This window comes from Molothrus ater, chromosome 2, assembly GCF_012460135.2.
Source record: "Molothrus ater isolate BHLD 08-10-18 breed brown headed cowbird chromosome 2, BPBGC_Mater_1.1, whole genome shotgun sequence".
Lineage (NCBI taxonomy): Eukaryota > Metazoa > Chordata > Aves > Passeriformes > Icteridae > Molothrus > Molothrus ater.
In genome coordinates, this window is record NC_050479.2 from 41912171 (window position 1) to 41932089 (window position 19919).

Here is a 19919-nt window from a genome sequence, read left to right on the forward strand (position 1 = left end):
TAAATGGACACACTCTTTCCCTATTCCCTCTCAGGAAAAAGACAACTCCTCTTAGTAATACAGCTGTTCTGAATTTAATAAACAAACTACACACCAGATGCTGCTAACTGCTTTAAGTATTATACCACACAGATTTCTTGGTGGCAGAATAAAGGAGGAAAAGGAAGAAGGTTTTTTTATCAGTGTGAGACAAAAGCCTTTCATGTGTACTATATTGTTAATTATCAATGCTATATAATTAAATATGAAGGTGAAATAAGACTTGATTGAAATACCGACCCAATTTCTTGAAATTACTTGATTTAACTGTGTAGACTTTAAGCTATGGACAAACATTTCTTGAACTCCTGGAAAATCCAGAGACCTCGGCTGTGGGGGAACCAGGTGGAAAGACTGCAACTGCTTTGGAGTAAAGGTTGAAAACTTGCAGGTGACAATGCTAACGTCACTTCTTTTATAGACGGTGTTGTTGTTTTATTAAGAGTCAGAAATAAACCACATATGAACAGCTTCCAGAAAAAAGGGACATATTTTTTTCTCCCTGATTGTAGTCAAAATCCTTGTTAATGACAAAGCTCCCATTTGCTTTGTCATGGAACCAGGATTTCACACAGGTGCCATGCACAAGTCTGGTTATGACCTCATATGATGCACAGAATCATCAACTATATACTCAGCTTAGTAGAAAAACTAAGTAGATCCTGTAAGTGCGCACTTCATGTTACATTGGCAAATTACCTTCAGGTGATTGGTTGTTTGTACTGGTCAGCAGATTTGAATTGGACAGATTGTTGCAAAATGTTCAGACTAAATTAATTTGAGACCATCACTCTTGTCTGATGTTGGAACTTTATTTTAAAAATCAAAGCTTTTCATTCTCCATTGTATCTCCTACACTGTTTAACAGAGGAGGAAATTGTTACTATCATAACATTTATGCTTCACACACCCTGTTACCATGGTTGTCTGGTCTTTATCATTATCTTATCCAAAAAGGGTCATAATTACACATATTAATATGACCCTCACAGTCCCTCTGAGTAGTTGTAATGAAAACATTGCATGTTCAGTGCATCACCTGCCCTATTTTTCTTGAAAGTAGGCATTGCTGAGTCTATTATGTTTTGACAACATAATCTCAGTACTGACACTAAGACTTAGCCTTTGACTGCTGAATTTCCCTTAAAAATTATGTTTTTTTCAATTTTATGTAACATTCCACTATTGTTAACTCTATCCATTCACCTCTAGCAGGTTTGAACGTTTGTGGGTTAATATAGTAAACATAGTTCTGTGGTCTTTAAAATGTGGATTTCTTCTAAATACCCATAATGAAATCTATAGAAACCTGCATAATTGTTCTAAAATTTTCTGTATTCAGTTCTAATGGGTTATCTTTGGAAACAAATTAAAAACAAAAAACACAACATGCATCAGTGCTGTAATTTATTTTTTATGTTGAAATAATAAAAGTTTCAGTGAATAAGTATAGTTACATTTAATAATCATTCAAAATCAGTTAGTAAACTGAAGGCAACTGCTGCCTGCTGAGACACTGCACAGAGTCCACCTCCCAAGAACAGCTCCAGCTCATAGAATCACAGAATCACAGAATGGGTCAGGTTGGAAGGGACCACAGAGGGTCATCTGGTCCAACCTCCCTTCTCAAGCAGGGTCATCCTAGAGCACATGGCACAGGATTGTGTCCAGATGGTTCCTGAATATCTCCTGTGAGGGAGACTCCACAGCCTCTCTGAGCAATCTGTGCCAGTGCTCAGCCGCATGCACAGTAAAGCCATTTTGCATGGAAGCAGCTCAGACTGGTTCACACATCTGTGGGGATCATTCTCACTAAAAGTCCCACAGAACTGGGATGATTTGTGCATCTGAGACTCAGATTTTCAGAGCTTTCCATGGACAGAGGTCTATGATGCCTCTAAGGGAACTGGGAGAGATCAACCCTTACCAGAGCACGGAGGCACAGTTTCCTTTCCTCTTCCTCTTTTGCAGGAAATCTCTATTCTCTTTTTTCAATTTTTTCTGATTGTCTTTTTTTGAAATGCCTAAGTTTGGCCAGAGTCCAGGTAGTCTGCACTGCATTTACACTACTATGTACTGAGTCATCAGTAGAAAAATCTGCAGTACAATGAACATGAAAAATTTGGGGATGATGCAAAAACAATTCAGTTAATATCAAAAAGATAAAGCCTCACAGGGGTCTACAGCAACGGTTATGTAATTAATTGCATTTAATTTTTTATTAGCCTCCACTTTAAAAGAACATTACATGTGAAGAACTTCTAGATTGTGAAGCATAGAGGGCTTACACAATCAAAGGACATTTCCTTAGGACTTAGCTCCTTTTTCTTGAACATGTAATTGTCTTCTTTATAATTTCTTATTTTATCTGCTGCTAACAGAAGAGAAATATTAAAATTGTGGCACACCAAAAAATTACCTCAGAAGAAGAGCTATTGGATGCAAAGGATGTGCGAATAGAATAATTGGAAATTATGTAGATTCTCACATTTATGAACATGAATGCTTTTTCTTTTCTCTCCTTCATTCCCAATTTAATTTTCTCTGTAGATTTAATAGCTCTCTTAATCTCAGAAAAATGCAATGTATGAAGAGCGTATTCAACCTTTAGGGACTATTAAAGAAATGTATACACAGTAACTTCACGCAAAGGCATCTCCATCTCCTGACAAAATATCACCATGCATAGTAACAAAATAAGAGGAGAAATAATATGGAAGACAAAAATTTCTGGCAGAACTCCTGCAAGAATCACATTTTGGCAAAGATTAAGCTGGTGTGTTGTTTAAGTGGCAGTTTACAATACCCAGTTCAAGAGGAGCAGGGCAAGCTCCTCCAGTGATGAGCACCTTCAGTGAACCCCTGAAGGGGGTTCTTTCTTACTCCTTGTCCAAAACGATTCAACTTACTCCTTGTCCAAAAGTCCATGGAGGTGTGCAAATAGAGGAGAGCACCCTGGACACACACCTTGGCTGCACCAGCTGAAAACAGTCTTCAGATCCCATACATGTGTGCAAGGCTAACACAAAAACCTGATGAGTCCATCAGCTCCTTCACTAGCAGAGTGGAGCAAGTACAGCAGAGGACTTGCATCAGAGGGCTTGGACACTTTTGCCTGTCAATAAGCTTTCAGATCCAGAATAATCAGATGGATATAGAATCAGTTTACCACCAAATAAACACACAACCAGAGAAATCAAAATCAAACTTCTCCTGAAAGAAAGTTGCTGAGGATGTAGGGAGGATATGGAGATTGGTAGAAAGAGACAGATCAGGGGAGATTTTTAAAGGATTCTCCTTGTAGAAAACTGCATGTGCAAGTTCAGAAAGAAAATAAAAGCAAAGACCTTCTGCTTGATACGTGCTGTATCAGGGCAAAAGAAAAAGCCTATGAGAATTGGCTTAAACTTCCTGGACACAGTACAAGCTCAATTAGAAGACCTGCTCCTGGGGGAACATTTGGAGAAGTGGGAAGCATTGCTATGGCCATGTAAGACCCATGTGATCTGCACACTTAGATAGTGACATACTAATCGGGGCCCAGAAGAACAGACCACCTGTCAGGGCCAGGCTGGATGGGGCCCTGAGCAACTTTATCTGGTGAATGGCATCCCTGCCCATGGCAAGGGGGGAAGGAACTAGATGATCTTTAAGGTCCCTTCCAACTCAGACCATTCCATGATTCTATGATTCTATGATGCTATCTATCATTATGTTTCAAAGTAAACAAATGGGGAAAAAAAGGAATTGAATACAAGTGGCTCAAAACTTATGCTTTTTGCTATTAGACATACTATATAAATAGATTGTAAATACTTTTTTTGGTAAAAGTGCTTAAGTATACTTTATTCTAACGTGCTGTGTGTTTTCTATTTTAAATTCATGCCTAAATCAATAGCTAATTATAATTTGACAAGAGAAAGCGATTGCAATGGATATGATCTACCTGCTCTGCTGCTAAATTGGAATGTGGTTGGCTGGCTTTACAGTGTTACCACAATTTGTGTATACCATTTCCAGAGTCAACGTAAGAATCAGGAAATAAATTTATGGCAAATAATTTCAACACCACACAGAATTGCCCAAAAATCCTTTGTCTGTGGTTGATAAAACAAGGAAGATTTTGATGTCTAATTGTTGACACACATTGGTCCAGGATTTAAACAGCTTCCATCTTGGCTTTTATGACCAGATGCAAATTAGGGAAATTCTATCCCAGACCATAACCATTTAGACTATGATTATTAAAGCAATGTATCCTTGAAGAATCTGAAGTACAATTACCATCACAATTAACATCCATGTCCTTCTCTAGGCCTATCATACAAACTCACATGCTCCCCCCTGCCCCCTCCACCAAATACACACATATGAGAGAGGTTTTCTTCACCAACCTGCAAACTTTTTAGGAAATGGACAACTGGATATGTAAAAAATTCTCTTCTTTGATTTTCATGCTCACCAGTCATTAAAGGGTTACTTTTCAGAGCAGCAAAAAAAGAAGAGTTGGTTGACCAAACATTTTTTTTCCTTATAAAGAAGTGTCAACCCTGAGCTCGTAATTAAGAAGTTAAAATCTGTGATTTATATATATTTATATATATAAAAATAGATGATCATACTAAGACTAAAAAAGTGAAAGAAATCTCCATGTCAGTACTATATATTTGCTTGATCTGAAATTTTGTAGAAGAAATCCTTGCGACACTGAAATTAACTGATATGAAGGATGTAATTAGGTGTGAAACACGCTATTGATCCGGTTGCTGTTAGTCTGTTAGAGGATTGCTGTCTTGGTAGGGTAATGGACATAGTAGCAAAAAGTTCTAATCGATGTCAGAACAGGAACAAAAGGAAAAAGATTACATCACAAGAGATTATTTTCTGTCTGAACCCGTCAGGGGTCAAGAGAGTTGTTTAACATTACCATCATGGCTGGTGAGCTCACAGGGGTGAGCTAAGAGGAAAACTGTGACAATTCTATAACATGGATAAATCCTAAAAGAAACTAGGTGAAATCGTGCTACTACTCATATTTTTACTGGGCAATAAGATTCAAATCCTAAGCAACTGTAACATGACATTCTGAAGCTAGTGGAGCTACTACCATACTAAAAGATAAACTTATTTTTCAGCTTCTCTACCTTCATACCAATTTGATGTGGTTGGCATATGGAGTGCAAGACATTCACTGCTGAGACATACTTTTTTAGTGTTGGGGAAACAAAAAAATCCAGCCTTCCTCCCTATAACAGTGATCATTCTGATGACCTGAATCATCCTACAGAAGTTCCTAAAGGAAACCTGGCTGTCAGTGAAGAATGGTTGCATTTTTTTTGTTCCTTTCTTGTCTTTTTTTTGTTTTGTTGATATTCTGTTGAAATGCAGCAGCCTTGAGTCAGGCTTGATTCAGAAAGAAAACTTTCTTGGTTTCTTCCTCTGTCTTTTTTCTCACTGGGGAAAAACACATACTGTAGATCTTTTTTCCCTTTTGCAGCATAAAAGGAAATGAAGCTCAGAAAGTCTCCTGTAGTAAAGGATTGAGAAAGAATTCTCTCAAGAGTGGATATTGTCTTCAGAGATATCTGAAAAAAGCAGGAAGCAGTTCAGTCTGGCACCTGGTACTCTTTGGGAAAACTAAAATGGGAAGCAGGTTGCAATAACTGCCATCTTGTAGAAAACTGCAAGTGTTTGTGGCATGGTCCATTGTCCAAGAGTATAAGAAAAGAAGAAAGTAGGCTGTTTTTGTAGCTAAAACACAGTTTCTCTGACTAGATCCAGGATTATCTCCACTGTCCCTGCAGTAGGAGGCTGAGGAAGATGAGGAGCAATGTCTGCAGTGAGCAGCCAGGCTGTGTGGCTGAAGCCTCCACCTCCCTCCTGTCCGAGTCAACAGGCGGCGCTTCAGTGGTGACAAAGTCAAACTCGGTGGGGCAGATGTCGTCTGTGCAGCCACTCCCGCTGCCTGAGCCACTGGTTTCGTCACCTGGCACAAAGGAGGGAGGGAAACAGCGTGAGTGATACAGCTTACAGCTTTCATCCCTTTTCTCCCTTCCACTTGGCACCCCAGTGGGGATGAACACATTGGGAATGAGGAAGTGTTGGTGGTGCTAAATTTCACTCAGTAAAGCTTCCAAATGAAACCCACTGTGACTTAATTAGGTGATTAAGTGCTCTTCTGAAAAAGGATCAGACTGCTGGCATTATGGAAAGCCTTCAGTGTCTGGATGTATTAAACATGAAGATAAGCAAGAGAAGCAAAAGAAACAATTATATAACTGGAATTTCATGGAACAGAAAAAGACTTTTTATGTTGTCAGCAGCGCAGAGCACAAAGACCACAAAGTCATTGCAGCAGAGCCAATTTATAAATGGGTTCCAAAATTACAGCTATGTAATGACAGTTAATGGTTTCTTACTCGTGTCCTGGAAGTTGACATCATTCCCATTGTAGGCGTTCTTCAGTTTGTTAGTCATGACACGTAAGGCCATGATTTGCTGTCGAATGAAGGTGTCTGGCCTTGTGATGTCCACATCTACTTCTGGATTGTTGATCTGGTTGGTCAAGCCATCGTTCATAATCTCAGGCAAGTATCTAGGCAGCAGAATGAAAGATTAGTGTGAGGCACAGTAATTCCAGAAATAAAACACTGTGCAGTAAATGATGTGCTAAGAAATTCAATGTGCAGTTCTTAAACAGATCCATTAAAATGCTTTAAAAATATAGTTTTTAATTTTACTGACTCCAAAGGATCTGTTTAGTAGAACAGCTGCATGGGGAGCAGAAAGGATTTAGGTTTTTCAACCTCCTAACTCTCCATATACTCCCCAGCAAGAGCAGTGACTGTGTGAACTACGGAAAAGGTTCACAAGACAGCAGTAAGTCACCACATATTCATATAGTCTGCTGACATGAATGGCTGCACACTAAATTAAGCATCTAACAGTGCATTCTGCTGTTTTTATTTCTTTCTACTTAAAAAATATGAAGTCCTTTGTTGTATATAGCATATTTGTTGTTCTGAGACAGTTTAGAAGCCTATCTTGAGGTATTATGGCTTTCCTAGTTTAAAAGAGCACTTAATTTTCTACTTCAATTCTTCCTTGCATCTCTTTTTTAGACCACCATGAACAACATCTCCAGCCTACACGACATCCAGGCCCATAAAAAGCATTATAATTTTACCAAACTCCAGTATTCTCTTTCATTTGGTCATTATTCCTTTAAACCAGGCTATGCTTTCATGTCTCATGTACTTTGTGCATAACATTTAGGGTATGGCATTTCCTATCCATCCACAAATCTGAATCTTTTATTCAGGCTCTTACCTTAGAATTTCTTGATTACTGCAGCATTCCTTTCTCTGACCTTGAATAATGCAGTCTTAGGCTGCTTGCAGGCAGCAAGTGCAAGTGTGCTTTTGCACATCTTTCCCCTACAAAAAACAGCCCATGCCTCCAATCATCCTACAGTAAAAATCTCCATTACCCTTTGTTAAAGATGCACTCTTTGTCCCCTGCTGTTCTTTGTCCTCAGGAAGCTCTCCTTGTAGGCTTTTTCAAAGCTACATTTTTTCCTGCTTCGAATTTCTGTCAAAAATTATCAGTGCATTTTATAGCTGCCAGGTTGAAAAAAGGTTGACATTATTTCTCTATGCTGGCATGGCACCCTGAGAAAATAGTGCATCACAGCTTCCCTCTCCTCTCTTGTCTGCCTTTCCTACTATCTTTCTCTCATATTTAGGCTGCAAGGGATTTGGGGCAGATCTACCCTTTGTTTATGTTCTTTATAAGGATATGATCTATTTTGTAATTAGTTTGCATACCAGGCTGTCCTACTGATGTTTGTGGGAGTCCTTGTGTGCTTGTGTGCTCAGACAATAAGTAATGATAGCACAGTCTAGCCTACTAAAGACAAACTTTCATGATGTCTGGTACCAAATATAGTTTGAGAGAATTTCACATCACTCTCACTTGTGCATGCCCAATTCTCTACCAGCACTGAAGTTTGGCGTTGATGACAGCATTGTTCATATTGGTCTGGAAAAATAAATATCTCTGGAAAATAAATATCTCTGGAAAATAAAGGTGAAAGTAAAGGAGATGAAAGGACTTTATCTGTTGAAGTCATGGTGAAGGGAAAAGAAGCTCTGCATTGCTTCTGGAGGCTCACAGGACAAGCACACTTTGCTGCACCAAGGAAGGGCTCAGTCTCAGCGTAATAGGTCCTCGCTTTGCAAGATGAGACTCAATTGCCACCAGTGGCCTTTGAAGGCATACATGAGAATAATCCTGGGGGTGTGTGAAATCAAAGAACCAAACATGATTGCCAAAATACCCAGCCTCAAGCTGCATATCCTGCTGTTTCACTGGTACCATGATGAGAAATTACATTGCTATGGGGATCCCATCCAGACTTCTGCAGTCAGATTTACTGTGGTGAGAACACAGAGCTACCTCCCCCAGTATGGAAGACTGCAGGCCATGGTGTTATGAATCACTAAAGACAGAATAGGAAATAATTCTGCAGAGCTGCCTGGAGGCAGTAGGATGGAGACCTTGGCAGGCAGGGATGCTTTGGACTGCAAAGGAACAGCATCTCCATCTGTCACACGTCTCTACCAATGAAAGGGCTGCTGTAGATAAATTACTCAGCCTAGTAGTAAATCAGCAATTTCAAGGTGCAGTTGATTAAAAAAGCAAGAATGTAAGAATTGAACTACTGCCTCAGACAGGATGATTGTCTTGCTCCGTATCCTCTCCATGACAATGGCCATAGCTGTTAGCAGCTACAAGTGATCTGAAATTGCTAAATATTCATGCGGATTGATTTCCTTGTTTATGAAGGGTTAGCAGCCCTTTATTGCAAGCTGTCCATGAGAAGCTAAGGATAGCTCTGAAGGGCAGCTCACAGCCTTTCTTTGACTGATTTCTTTCTGATTTCGTTTTGTCTTACCATCAGCAATAAAGGAAGAATGCACTGACTTAAAGCAATTAGAGAGTGCTCTAGTGGGTGCATTTCATGGGGGTTTGTATTTTGCACTGTGACTAGTGTGCATCTGATGCCCTTCTCAGGATTGTTTAACTTACATAGGGCAGCCCATTCAGTGATTTTGCCTCACACCCTGCCACACACCCTGCTTTATCTGCCCAGGATCTGGTGACCCCTAAAGCATTCCTGGCAAGTGTACCTCACTTAGGTGTGTAAGGGACACATACTTGGTGTAGGTCACAAGAAATCCATAGCCTTAACTCTGCCTAACAGTTAGTTGAATGCTTAAATTCCCTTGGCATTTAGGACATAATAGCAAAAGAATTAGAAAGGCTGAAAATTAATCTTTAGGTTTACACACATACCAAATCTTGTGTGTTCAAATGCAAGTGTCTGGGCATAAGCAGAGTCCCACTCTCACCAGATCTAGCCACCACCGGATCCAGTCACAGCTAGTCAGGAGTGTATTCATCAGTGGAGCAGGGACAGCTGTTAGAGTCCCATGAGCCTTTGGCCAAATGACTAGTTCATTATGTTTCATCTGCTGGGATTTCCTTGCATAAACATAGACAGCTGGTGCCATTTGAATGCTCTTAGTTATTCCTCCTCTTCTTGTCACTAGCTCTGAAAGGTGAGCTCTGAAAGGTGAGGCTTTCTGGATCATATCTGCAGGCTTTAGGGGGAGGTCCTGTACATCTGGGGCATCTAAAGTTATAGTGTGTGTCTTTCTTAGGGCAGCTGAATTGAGTCTTGAATGCCACTTCAGCCACTAGGATGTGGGCTGCTTGGTGTCCTGCTGCCACTCCAGTAGGGTTTGAATATCCACTAGGTCCAGGGTCTAAATTCCCAGTTCCATGAAGGTGTCATGACTACTTACACCATCTTACATAGCAGTAGGTAAGTGTATTCAGGCAGTGGAAAACTGCCTCTTTGAGTACACTGACAGGATACTGGGCGTCTTTTCAGGCATATTAACATTGGTGCTTTTAAAAATGCTCAAGCAGTTTTAGCCCAGGCTCTGGTCCAGAGGGGAGGCAGTGTCCTGTGTCACACTCATCCCAGACAGCCCAAAGAATCTCCAGTGATACTACAACTGCTTGGGCAGCACACCCCTATTGTCTCACCCATACTGAGGTACCTGAATTTACATGTTTGAATGTGTAGCTGAATTCTGCCCTCATTACTGAACTAGTTCACCTGCTTCTTTGCAGGTGGAGGGGAAAGACAGAAAAGCCTCTATTGAATGAAATATCTTCAAATAATTTTCCTTTCTTTAAAGGACTGATGCAGATATGAGAACAGGCAGCCCAAGGTGTTTTGTGAGTGGCAGCCTCGGAGAGGCAGCCCAACACATGTTCTGACAAAAACATTTTCATGGATGTGGGGGAGGGTTGAGTCACACCGAATAGGAAGCCATGTCTTGGGACCATGATTTGACAGAAGATTTGTTGCTGGCTGGGCAAAGTTGTTGAACACAGCTGCTTTTGTTGCAGTTCCATAAGTTGAGACACCCTTGTGAATTTTAAGCTTTGCTGCTGCTTCTGCTCTCCTTAATGATCTCTTTGTAGGCTTGGCCATTACAAGAACTGTATGCCCATTATAAATGAAGAGAAGTGCCAACCTGAATCAGTGTCTGTTCTTTCCATCCTCCTTGCAAAGGAAAAAAAAAGAAAAAAAAAAACAACAAAAGAGAAGCAAGCTTTCTTAGCCCTCTGAGTATAGAGAAGCTGAACAATACTGTTTGTTTTGTGGTGTTTGCTCCTTGCTCAGCTATGTCAGGATTTTAGTGTAATTTACGTTGTTTTCTAAAATATTAATGCTTTCTGTTCCTCTTAGCCTTTCCACAGGTTCTTGCTTGTCTCAGCAGACACAGCAAAGATGTCTTTTGGCACATTATAGCCAAGTACCACAAAGCCTATTTAAAACCACTTCTCTTTTCCCACTCTTTTATTTTTTTTAATAACCTGTTAATGTTCCATGGTGTCTGCTTCCTTTTCAAGTCTAAAAATGATTGATGAATCAATCACATATATAAAGCATGTAGAGTTGTCACCCCATCCCCCCAAATAAAAAAAAAAAAGAGAGAAAAAAGAAAAAAGAAAGGAGGAATCTGATTTTTAAAAAGAATCTGTCTTTAAGGGCAACATTCTCCATACTTTGCTGCCACAGCAGCTGCTTACAGTACAACTGGGGCATGCCACCTAGGCAGTGCTGGAGTTATTCCAGGTGCACAGAATTGTAGGCAATAGAATACAAAATACAGCACAGGCTTACTCAGGCTGGGCTGGGTTTAGTCAGTCACATCTGGTCCAGAAAGATAAGTGCAGTGGAAAATTGGCTTGTTTGGCTAACTAGTTCACCTCATCTGATGCTGTTTGCTCAGGAGGTAATCCCCATAGGATGTTTTCAGTTTGGTTTTCCCCCTCCATCTTGGAGAAAAGCTTGGGCAGACACAAGGAGAGGGAGAAAATCCTCACTGCCAGTTTTTTTGAAGATATAAAAATAAATTAGAGCATCAATTAAGAATAAGCAGTTTTCACATTTAGTGAGAAGTGGTTTATTCCGCCTTTCGCTAGTGGGGCTAAACAGTCATCTATGCCTTCATCCAGCTAAAGGACACTCAACTCATTGCCACTTTGCTGGACAGCAGTGAGCAACTTTCTCAGGGCAAACACTGATCTGGTGAGTCTTTCTTCCCACTGAATTTCACCAGAAATTAAAAGCTCTCTGCCACAGAAGTAGACACTCCCACATTTGTGGCAGGAGAAGAGAATGTCAGGACAGGTGAGAATCTATCCTGTGCTTGCTTTGGTGACATACCTTGTAGTTTTGAGTTCGATATTGAAAATTATAGTGTTCAATTTTCCTTTTATTCCTTAACTTTGTCTAGGTTTTTCTGTTTGTTTTATTTTTCTGTCTCATATATAATTCTATTTCTTCTTCTGTTTGGAGGAGTGATAGGTTCCTTGTGGAAAGGAATGCAGGTCTCATCTATTCCAAGGATTACAGCTTTTCAGAGCTAAGACATATTATTTAGTCTATAGCCCTGGTGAGCATGAGCACAATCTCTCAGATGCTTTGGTTGGAATGAGCTGGCTGAGTTGGTTGGAGCAATTCAAAGTTTTTCTCCTTAGCATCAGAGGGTTCCAGATTTGGTTGCTGTTTTTACTTCAGTAAAAGTCATATATTCAAGGATTAATACCTTGGACTTGGTTAAGTCCTAAAACCTGATTTTCCATCATTCTTGGGAAAATTTCTTAATTCTAATGAATACCTATTAGTGAAGTTGCCATCAGCTGTTGTTAAGAATTTAATTGCATGTAGGGAGGGAGGTAAATTTTCAAAGTTTGATCTTAATGCTGTTTTTTAGATCCTAAATAGCTTTCAGAAATCTGTCTCTGCACATCTGGTAGAAGATGTTAATTCTTTAAACATAAAATTATGTTCACGTTCTTTTGTGAATACAAATATGATGGAGAAATCCTGCTGGGCATCTCTCTAAAAGGCACTCTGTCTGAAGTAGCTATTATTATTACCTTTAATATGGATTTTTCAAAAAAGAGAGATTAATCCATCTAATAAATATTTTCCCATTTCCACAGCACTTGGTTTCTACGTGATGTGACCTGATTAAAACCATTATTTGTACAGGATCAGCACTGAGCCAAGTGCACCCTTCCAGAACACCAAATGGATGGCTCTGTTATGCCATGATTACTTGTGAATTGGCGACCTTCAGTTGGTGACCTGGTGTCACTGTAAATTAATCATGGCAGCAAAGTGATATTTAGGGAGTGTAATAACCACAAATGACCTTGGTGTAATGCCGCTCTCAGGAGAAAGCCAAGCTCTTATTCTCTGTGCTCTCAGGTTTGTAACTCTTTTCCCCTGTAAAAGTAGCATCAAAAGGTGATGTGTAAAGTGAAACATAAGGTATAATGTCTCTCTGGCAATTCAAATTTTCCAATTCTTTATTCCAAAACAGGATTCGATTAAAACCCCAGCAATAATTTCCTTTCCCAATGGTAGCCAACACCGTGTTGTCTTCTTACTTACAGCACTAATGTCTAGGAAGATAGGAAGTGGCTAAGTTTCCTTTTTTTCTCATCACAGGCTTTTGTCATATTCTCTGGAATTCAACATGCAGCTCCTCATATAGCACAGGGTGCTTGTGACAGCTGACACAGTGAACACAGATAGATATATAGATATATAGATATATATATATGAATACTGGCCAGATTTTGCTATGCTCGTTCTTGTGAGGTAGTATTTGATAGTATTTGATATCAGATACTAATCAGTCTGATCAAGGAAACCTCTTTTTTTTTTTCTGCTGCAGTAAAAGTATTTGTCCACTGGCCAAGAGGTGATTTTGCATTTAGAGCTATTTATTTTCAATATTGTTTTTAAGACTATTTCATATCCAGCCATGGCATTCTGGGGTGTTTCTCAGATTTATTACTATTGCCTCCACCTGAAGCATTTATTGAATTCTGTTACAAAGACTATGACTATACATTTCCTTTGTGAATGGATATTAACAGAAACTGGGCAGAGGAGCAGTGGCTGGACTTGCTGAAATGGTATCTTCAGGTGATATTTTGAAGCTGCCACTCTACATCCAGTGAAACATCTGTGTTCAATTACCAAGGAGATTATTAACAGAGGACTGCTCTTCTCTCTCCAGAACATTAATCTCAGAAGGCATAATGAAGAAACCCAGGCTTCTCATAAGATAAATTCTGCAAAAGAAGGGTGAAAAACTGTATGCATAAAATGTACCTCCTTAACTCCCAACAAATGTGGAAGCTGTGCCAAACCTTCAGTGCAGGAGCAGGAGAGAGCTGCCAAGTATTTGCCAGATGTGGTACAGACACTAGTGTTAAGCATGGAAACCAGGAGGAATAGATAGATATTAAGGGATTTGGCTGCTCTTTTGTAGAAAGAGTAGCATATATCTCTTACTGATGCATGCACCCTGATGTGGCTCATGGCATTTAGCTGGCATGCCTTGAAACTCTGCTTAACTGCTGGCAGTGCACAGGCCTGAGCTCATGTCTTTCAAAGCTTATTACAAGAAGGGATAAAATAGAGAAAGAGAAACCACATATATTTGTTTCTCTTTTCACACTATTCCTTTATGATGAGTCCTGTAATATCCAGACACTCCTCCTAGTACTTCTCTGAATCCCCAGGGGCTTTCTCTGGATCTGGGACTTAGCAACTAAGCAGTGGCTCATGTTTCTGGGTAGATTTGTTCACATGCATCCATAAGTGGATTCAAAGGGCTAGCAGTATCCCAAACAAACCCCTTCTCCTGTCTACAAAATGAATTCCTTTGAAGGCTATGCAGTAAGGCAAGGAAAAAATGGTGTGCATTCAGTGTGAAACATCCTCCTGTAAACTGTGCTCCTTATCAAAATGATCAGATGATGAGATGGTGAGGTGGGTGCAATCTATTTATGCATCTGTCCATCCATACATCTTTCTAAAATGACACTGAGCACATTTCTAAGTTTTTTTCCTATGTTGTCTTACATTCACCGTTTTTATATTTTACATGCTTGTCTCATTTTTTTCTATTGTTTGTTTAATTTGTAGGTTGTTTTATCTTTTTGTGTCATTTTTATATTCTGTCTTCATATGTATCTTCAGGCAAAAGGAAATGAAAGATTCCAGTCCCTGAGTGCCAGAATGTGTCACTTCTCTCGAGATTCAGCTGTCACCAGACACTCAAACCTCTCTGCTCCCCATGTTTACCCAAAAGCACAGGATACTGCTGCACACCTGAAACCATGCCCCTGGCATGGTCCCTGAGCCAATTCCTCCCCCTCTCAGCAGGGATAATCACATCCTCTTCTCTGTCAGCTGATGAATCCACACTGGGACTTTTGGAGACACCTGCTCTGCTGCAGCCAGGGCCAAGTAAACTTCAAAATTAAAACTCACAGAATACTCATCACAAACATGGGCAGATGATCACAGTTATCTCTGAAGAGGTAACATAAGGTCAAATCTCCTACACAAGATAAGTAGGAATGCTACATTTATTCTCTAGTGGTGATTTTTCATTTTTTGCCTCCCCCCCAGTAAATAGCCCTAAGCTTTGCCAGCCAATAGCAAGCAGAGTTGAAATTCCAATTTCTATTTCATCCCAGTATGGTATCCCGAGAGTACAATTGCTTCACAAGCTGTCAGTCCCAACACAGGGATGCTAAATGGACCTAAAGAGCTCTTTGAAATCTCAGTATAAATTATCCTTCTGGAGCTGAACCAATGCACATTTTCTGCCTTCACATGCTGACCCTCTGTGCACATTTACCCAGACTCACACTCTGGCTTTAATGGCATTTTGACAATAAGTAATCTTGGCTACAAGGGGCGCGTGGACAATGACTTATTCTCGCCATTTCTGTTTCACCCTCGTAAACAGTTTTGTGAAAGACCCCCAGTTTCATGAATGCTTCAGGCCAGGTGGGGATTTGGGCTGGGTGGGGTGGAGAGGGGTCCACCTCACCTCGCCTTGGTGTGGCCATTCCAGCAGTCCTCCTCGACGGACGGACCCGCTGTCACCCGCTCATCCTTGCAGATTGTGTAGGGCAGTGTTGACCAGAACTTTTTAGAGAGCTTTAGCTTTTCTTTAATGTCTGTTACCTGATTAAGAGACAACGAGAGGGAAAACAGATTAAAAAAACATCAGCCACACTAATTATAATGTTAAACAATACATTGTATAAATTTGTAATGGTGATGATGGTGAAGGTTAAAAAATCTAAGGTGCTAAAACTTAATTTCCTTGTGTTTAAAAACAAGACACCCAGCATTTGAGTTCAGAACATACAAACAATCAAAGTCACCTTTTTCCACAGGCAAGACATTAACAAAAGCATGTTGCATCTTGCACTTCCTAGTTTCCATTTATCTAAGATTTTCTAAATATACACCTTTTTAAGAATTAATATGCCTCACAGTCTGCTGAATATGAATTCAGTTAAATAGTGTACATCAGATAAACCCACCAGCTTGGTCATGTCTTAGAAAAATATTATATAGACAGCTACATGTGCAGGTTCTAAAAAATGGTGCAGTGCTGAGCTGATGTTGAACTGATTTAGGATACACGGGCTGAATACATTGCAGTACATTTGGATCTCAGTTACAGTGAGAAGTCATGCAGAGGCTATATTCATCCTTGCTATTATGTGTAGCTAAATATCTGTAGCTGAATACAGAATCCACATGCAAGAAATGTTGGGACAGTATTGAAATGGTTTCTTTACCTTATGAATTCCTTGAACAATATTTTAATTTGGCATGATTCACGTGGCAAGCAGGAACAAACTGAATTTCCAGCATCAACTTAATAAATAAATGCTCTGACTAAAATGTTATCAGTTCTTGTTTTGTGTATGGTACACTAGAGTGGGGAAATCGACAAGAATAGATAAAAAAAACAACAAAGGACAGACTACAAAGGATGAATGCCGCCACTGTGTGTCTTATGGAAACAGATGCATTTCACATTAAGTTGCAATAGGATTTAGGGGAGCTTGTAGAATAGCTTTTAAAGGAAATCACTAAGCTTTGTTCTTTAAAAAACCAAGAAATAAAAGCTCTCCATTCCTCCATTCACTTTTGAAATTGTCTTTTGGCTTGTTGAGGTACAATATTTTACTTGGCTATTTATCTCTTTTATCTTTTTTTCTCAGGACATGATAGCTCTCCTTAGAAATGGCCTACGCTGCTGTGCCATGCTTAAACTCTGCAGAATGTCACTTTATAAGTCAGGAGATAGAAACAGCTGAGGATGTTATTTCAGAAGCACGGTCTGAATTTTCATCCACAAAAGATAAGTAGGACAGTATTTTTCTGTATGGGTTGTTGACAGTGTTTCTTGCCATGATAGACACCTTATAAATCTCCTCCACACCCCTTGCCAAGCCCTAGTTGCTTTGTTTTCACATGAGATACTAGTGGCATTTGCAAGCCTTTAAAGTCTCAATAGGGGAGCCCTGTCAAGCCAAAAATTAAATTCCAGTTTACAGGCTGTGAGCAAGGCTTTGGCAGAAGTGGAGATGGTCTCAGGGTGCCTGCCCTTTCTGATATCTTTGGTCCATAGGACCAGGGTTTTTGGGGAGATAGCAATCCCTCTCCTTCCCTTTCTGCCCATGCTTAGGGTAAAAACCCCACGGTCTCTACTGGGAGAGAGAGAGTTAACCAGCACAATCAACTCAGTTAAACTGCCCATTGTTCATGGTGTGTAAATTCCTGCTTGGACACAGTGAGAATAGAGGAATTTTATAGGAAGTGTAAGGAATAAAGATTATAGCGTGGAGGACCCATTAATATGAGTTTGCTAAACATGAAAGTCAAAGGGATAGATTTTCTTATTATTGCTTGTGCCTGGCTGACTATTTACAGGAGTAATCTGATTGATATTGGTTGTGAGTAATTAGCTTTCAGAGCAGTAACTTCATTGCTTGCTGGGAGTTATGTAAAGCTATTCAAAACTCATGTGTTTGGAGTTACATCCAGATTTTGCCCATATTCAAATTAGAGCTGGGGCTCTAGGACTTGCAGACTTCTGTTTTCAACAAGTGATTCAACACCTATTGGAAAGTGATTTTCCCCCTGATCCTTGTAAGGGCCGTAATTCGGAGCAGAAGCCATTCATTTTCATAGAACCCAGTAAAAGGATGTAGAGAGATTCTCACAGCTCACATGCTGCACATGCTCTCCAGATACTCCCTGAAAATCAAAATGAGGACTCCCATTCCCCAGTCTCTTCTGAAGATACTAAATGGTGTCTGCATACGCTATATTAGATAAAAATCATTAAACTTCCTAATGGATTTTCTTTTTAATTTGTGTTAAGGAGGTACACCTGATAAAGCAAGATGGTCTTACTTTACTCAGGATCATTGGTAAATGACAACTAATTAAATCTCAGAGGCATCCTTCTGAAGTGTTATTCCCATTTTAGGGCCTGGGGGGAAGCAGACATTTACATGACTCACAAAAGGCAGTAATAGTAAAAATTACTACAGCTTAGGGAAATGTTACCATTTACAGCCTCTCAAGATGCCTTCGATTCAGGTGGATTCTAAAATTTTTTTATGTCCTTCAGATGTTTCCCTTCACAGCTATCTCTCACCTCACACCTTCCTATTGCTTTATTTCACCATGGAGCTTTACACAACTTGTGTGGACTCAGTCTCTGGAGTCTTGCCCTTTCCTGCTATCTGACCAGACCTCTGTTAATCGTCAGTTTTTAGCACTGGAGTTTTCACATCTGTCTAACTGGTTCCTTGAACCTCATCCTGAAACTTTCTGGAAGTGCAGTGTGGGATCTGATGGCTTTGCTAAAGGAATTCTGAACACTGATTGATTCGCCTCCTCTTTTAGGGAGTAGCCTGATGGCCTGGTATTAATCTGTGAGATGAATATTTGGGCAGGCAATGACCTTGGAGTACTTTAATGTAACTTTAAATGCAGAATAGAATTAAGACATGCAATGCCAGCCATGACATGTTAAACTTTTGCCTGTGGGTTTCAGAGTTTTCTGGGATCTTGTCAAGCATGACCACAGAAATTCCCTTATTAGTCCCCATGGTTACACATGTTCCTCTGTACATTGTTTTGATTGCCACCAGCATTTAAAAACTATGCAAAAGATGTACAGACCCTTGAAAATGAGATAGAACCCACTAAAGACTCAGTTAGCATTGCTTGCTTGTGATTTATGAAGTCAGACTACCGTATTCCCTAGTGACCTGTGGCCTTGTAAATGATTCCTCGGTATTTCCCATTCTTTGAATTAAAGATTAACTTTCAAGCTTGGTTAGACTTCTGTGGAAACATTTAAATATGAGATATATGCAGTTTTGATATTTTACATATTTTCTTTCCACTTGCTCTAGCAGAGATTTATAGGGATTAAGACAGCTGGATATCTTTGGCTGTAGCTAGCCTGATTTTCCCTAGTTATCTTCCTGACATAGCCCTGATATTATATTGAAATACCCTTTTTTCAGCTACTTTGGAGGTATGAAACTTGTTCTGAATCACAATACTTTCTCATAAGAAAAAAGATATAGCAAGAAACACACAAAAAGTTAAATTTTTAATTTATTCAGAACATAAAAACTGGATATTTAAATGCTTTGTCTTGATCGATAATTGCTAACAGAAGAAAGGCATTAATGTGTGAGAAAAGTTAAGTATTTGCATAATTTGCAAAGAGAAACTCATATCCAGAGTTACAGGAATGGTCTAGCTACACACCCTACACTGAGAAATGCAGTTTATTTCGTATTTCTGCCACTGACTTACGCAACCAAGTCCGTCACTTGTCATGGAATTCCCCAGCAGAACTTGGAAAGGCACCCATGAGCTCAGTTCCAGGCCTATCAGCATGGGCTCAGCTATAAGGTGAATAAAGCTGACCCACGTTTCTGTCTTTACTCACCTTGCATGCCAAAGTCATGAAGTGAGCTAAAAGCAAACCTGTCGCTTTAGTAGGAATCAGACCATACATTCCTTGCTTTATTTCAGGACATTTGGGTAAAATGAGAATTCAAACTAAGTTTTGAATATACCATGTAAAAATAAAAGTGTGCTGAATATCAGTTTCATAAGGCATGAAAGATTGCACAAAGACCCTTGCTTGTGAACAAGGCAGACAATTGCCAATGGAATCACTTTGGCTTAATTTCTGATGGAAGAATGCTTCTTTGGCAGTGTGATAAAGTATGCTGAAAAGCAATTGGGGACAAAAAGCAAATTTTAAATGTGGAGTCCCTAAAATAATTTTTAAAAAGTAAATTCCTTTTTTTTTTCTTTTCATCCTGCTCTGCCAAATCTTCCCCTGTCAAGACCATCTCAT

General features: G+C 39.7%; 1 protein-coding gene across 1 annotated transcript in view; it reads right to left on the bottom strand.

Moving 5' to 3' along the window:
• Window positions 1-830: 830 nt before the first annotated feature.
• GPC6 (glypican 6) overlaps window positions 831-19919 on the bottom strand; it is a 722602-nt gene continuing 703513 nt past the window's right edge. The window contains exons 8-10 of the mRNA XM_054518587.1: window positions 15552-15688; window positions 6459-6634; window positions 831-6025 (exon numbers count right to left, since the gene is read on the bottom strand). Of these exons, the coding sequence (XP_054374562.1) occupies window positions 5823-6025; window positions 6459-6634; window positions 15552-15688 (516 nt within the window). The 3' untranslated portion in view covers window positions 831-5822. The remainder of the gene's footprint in view (window positions 6026-6458; window positions 6635-15551; window positions 15689-19919) is intronic.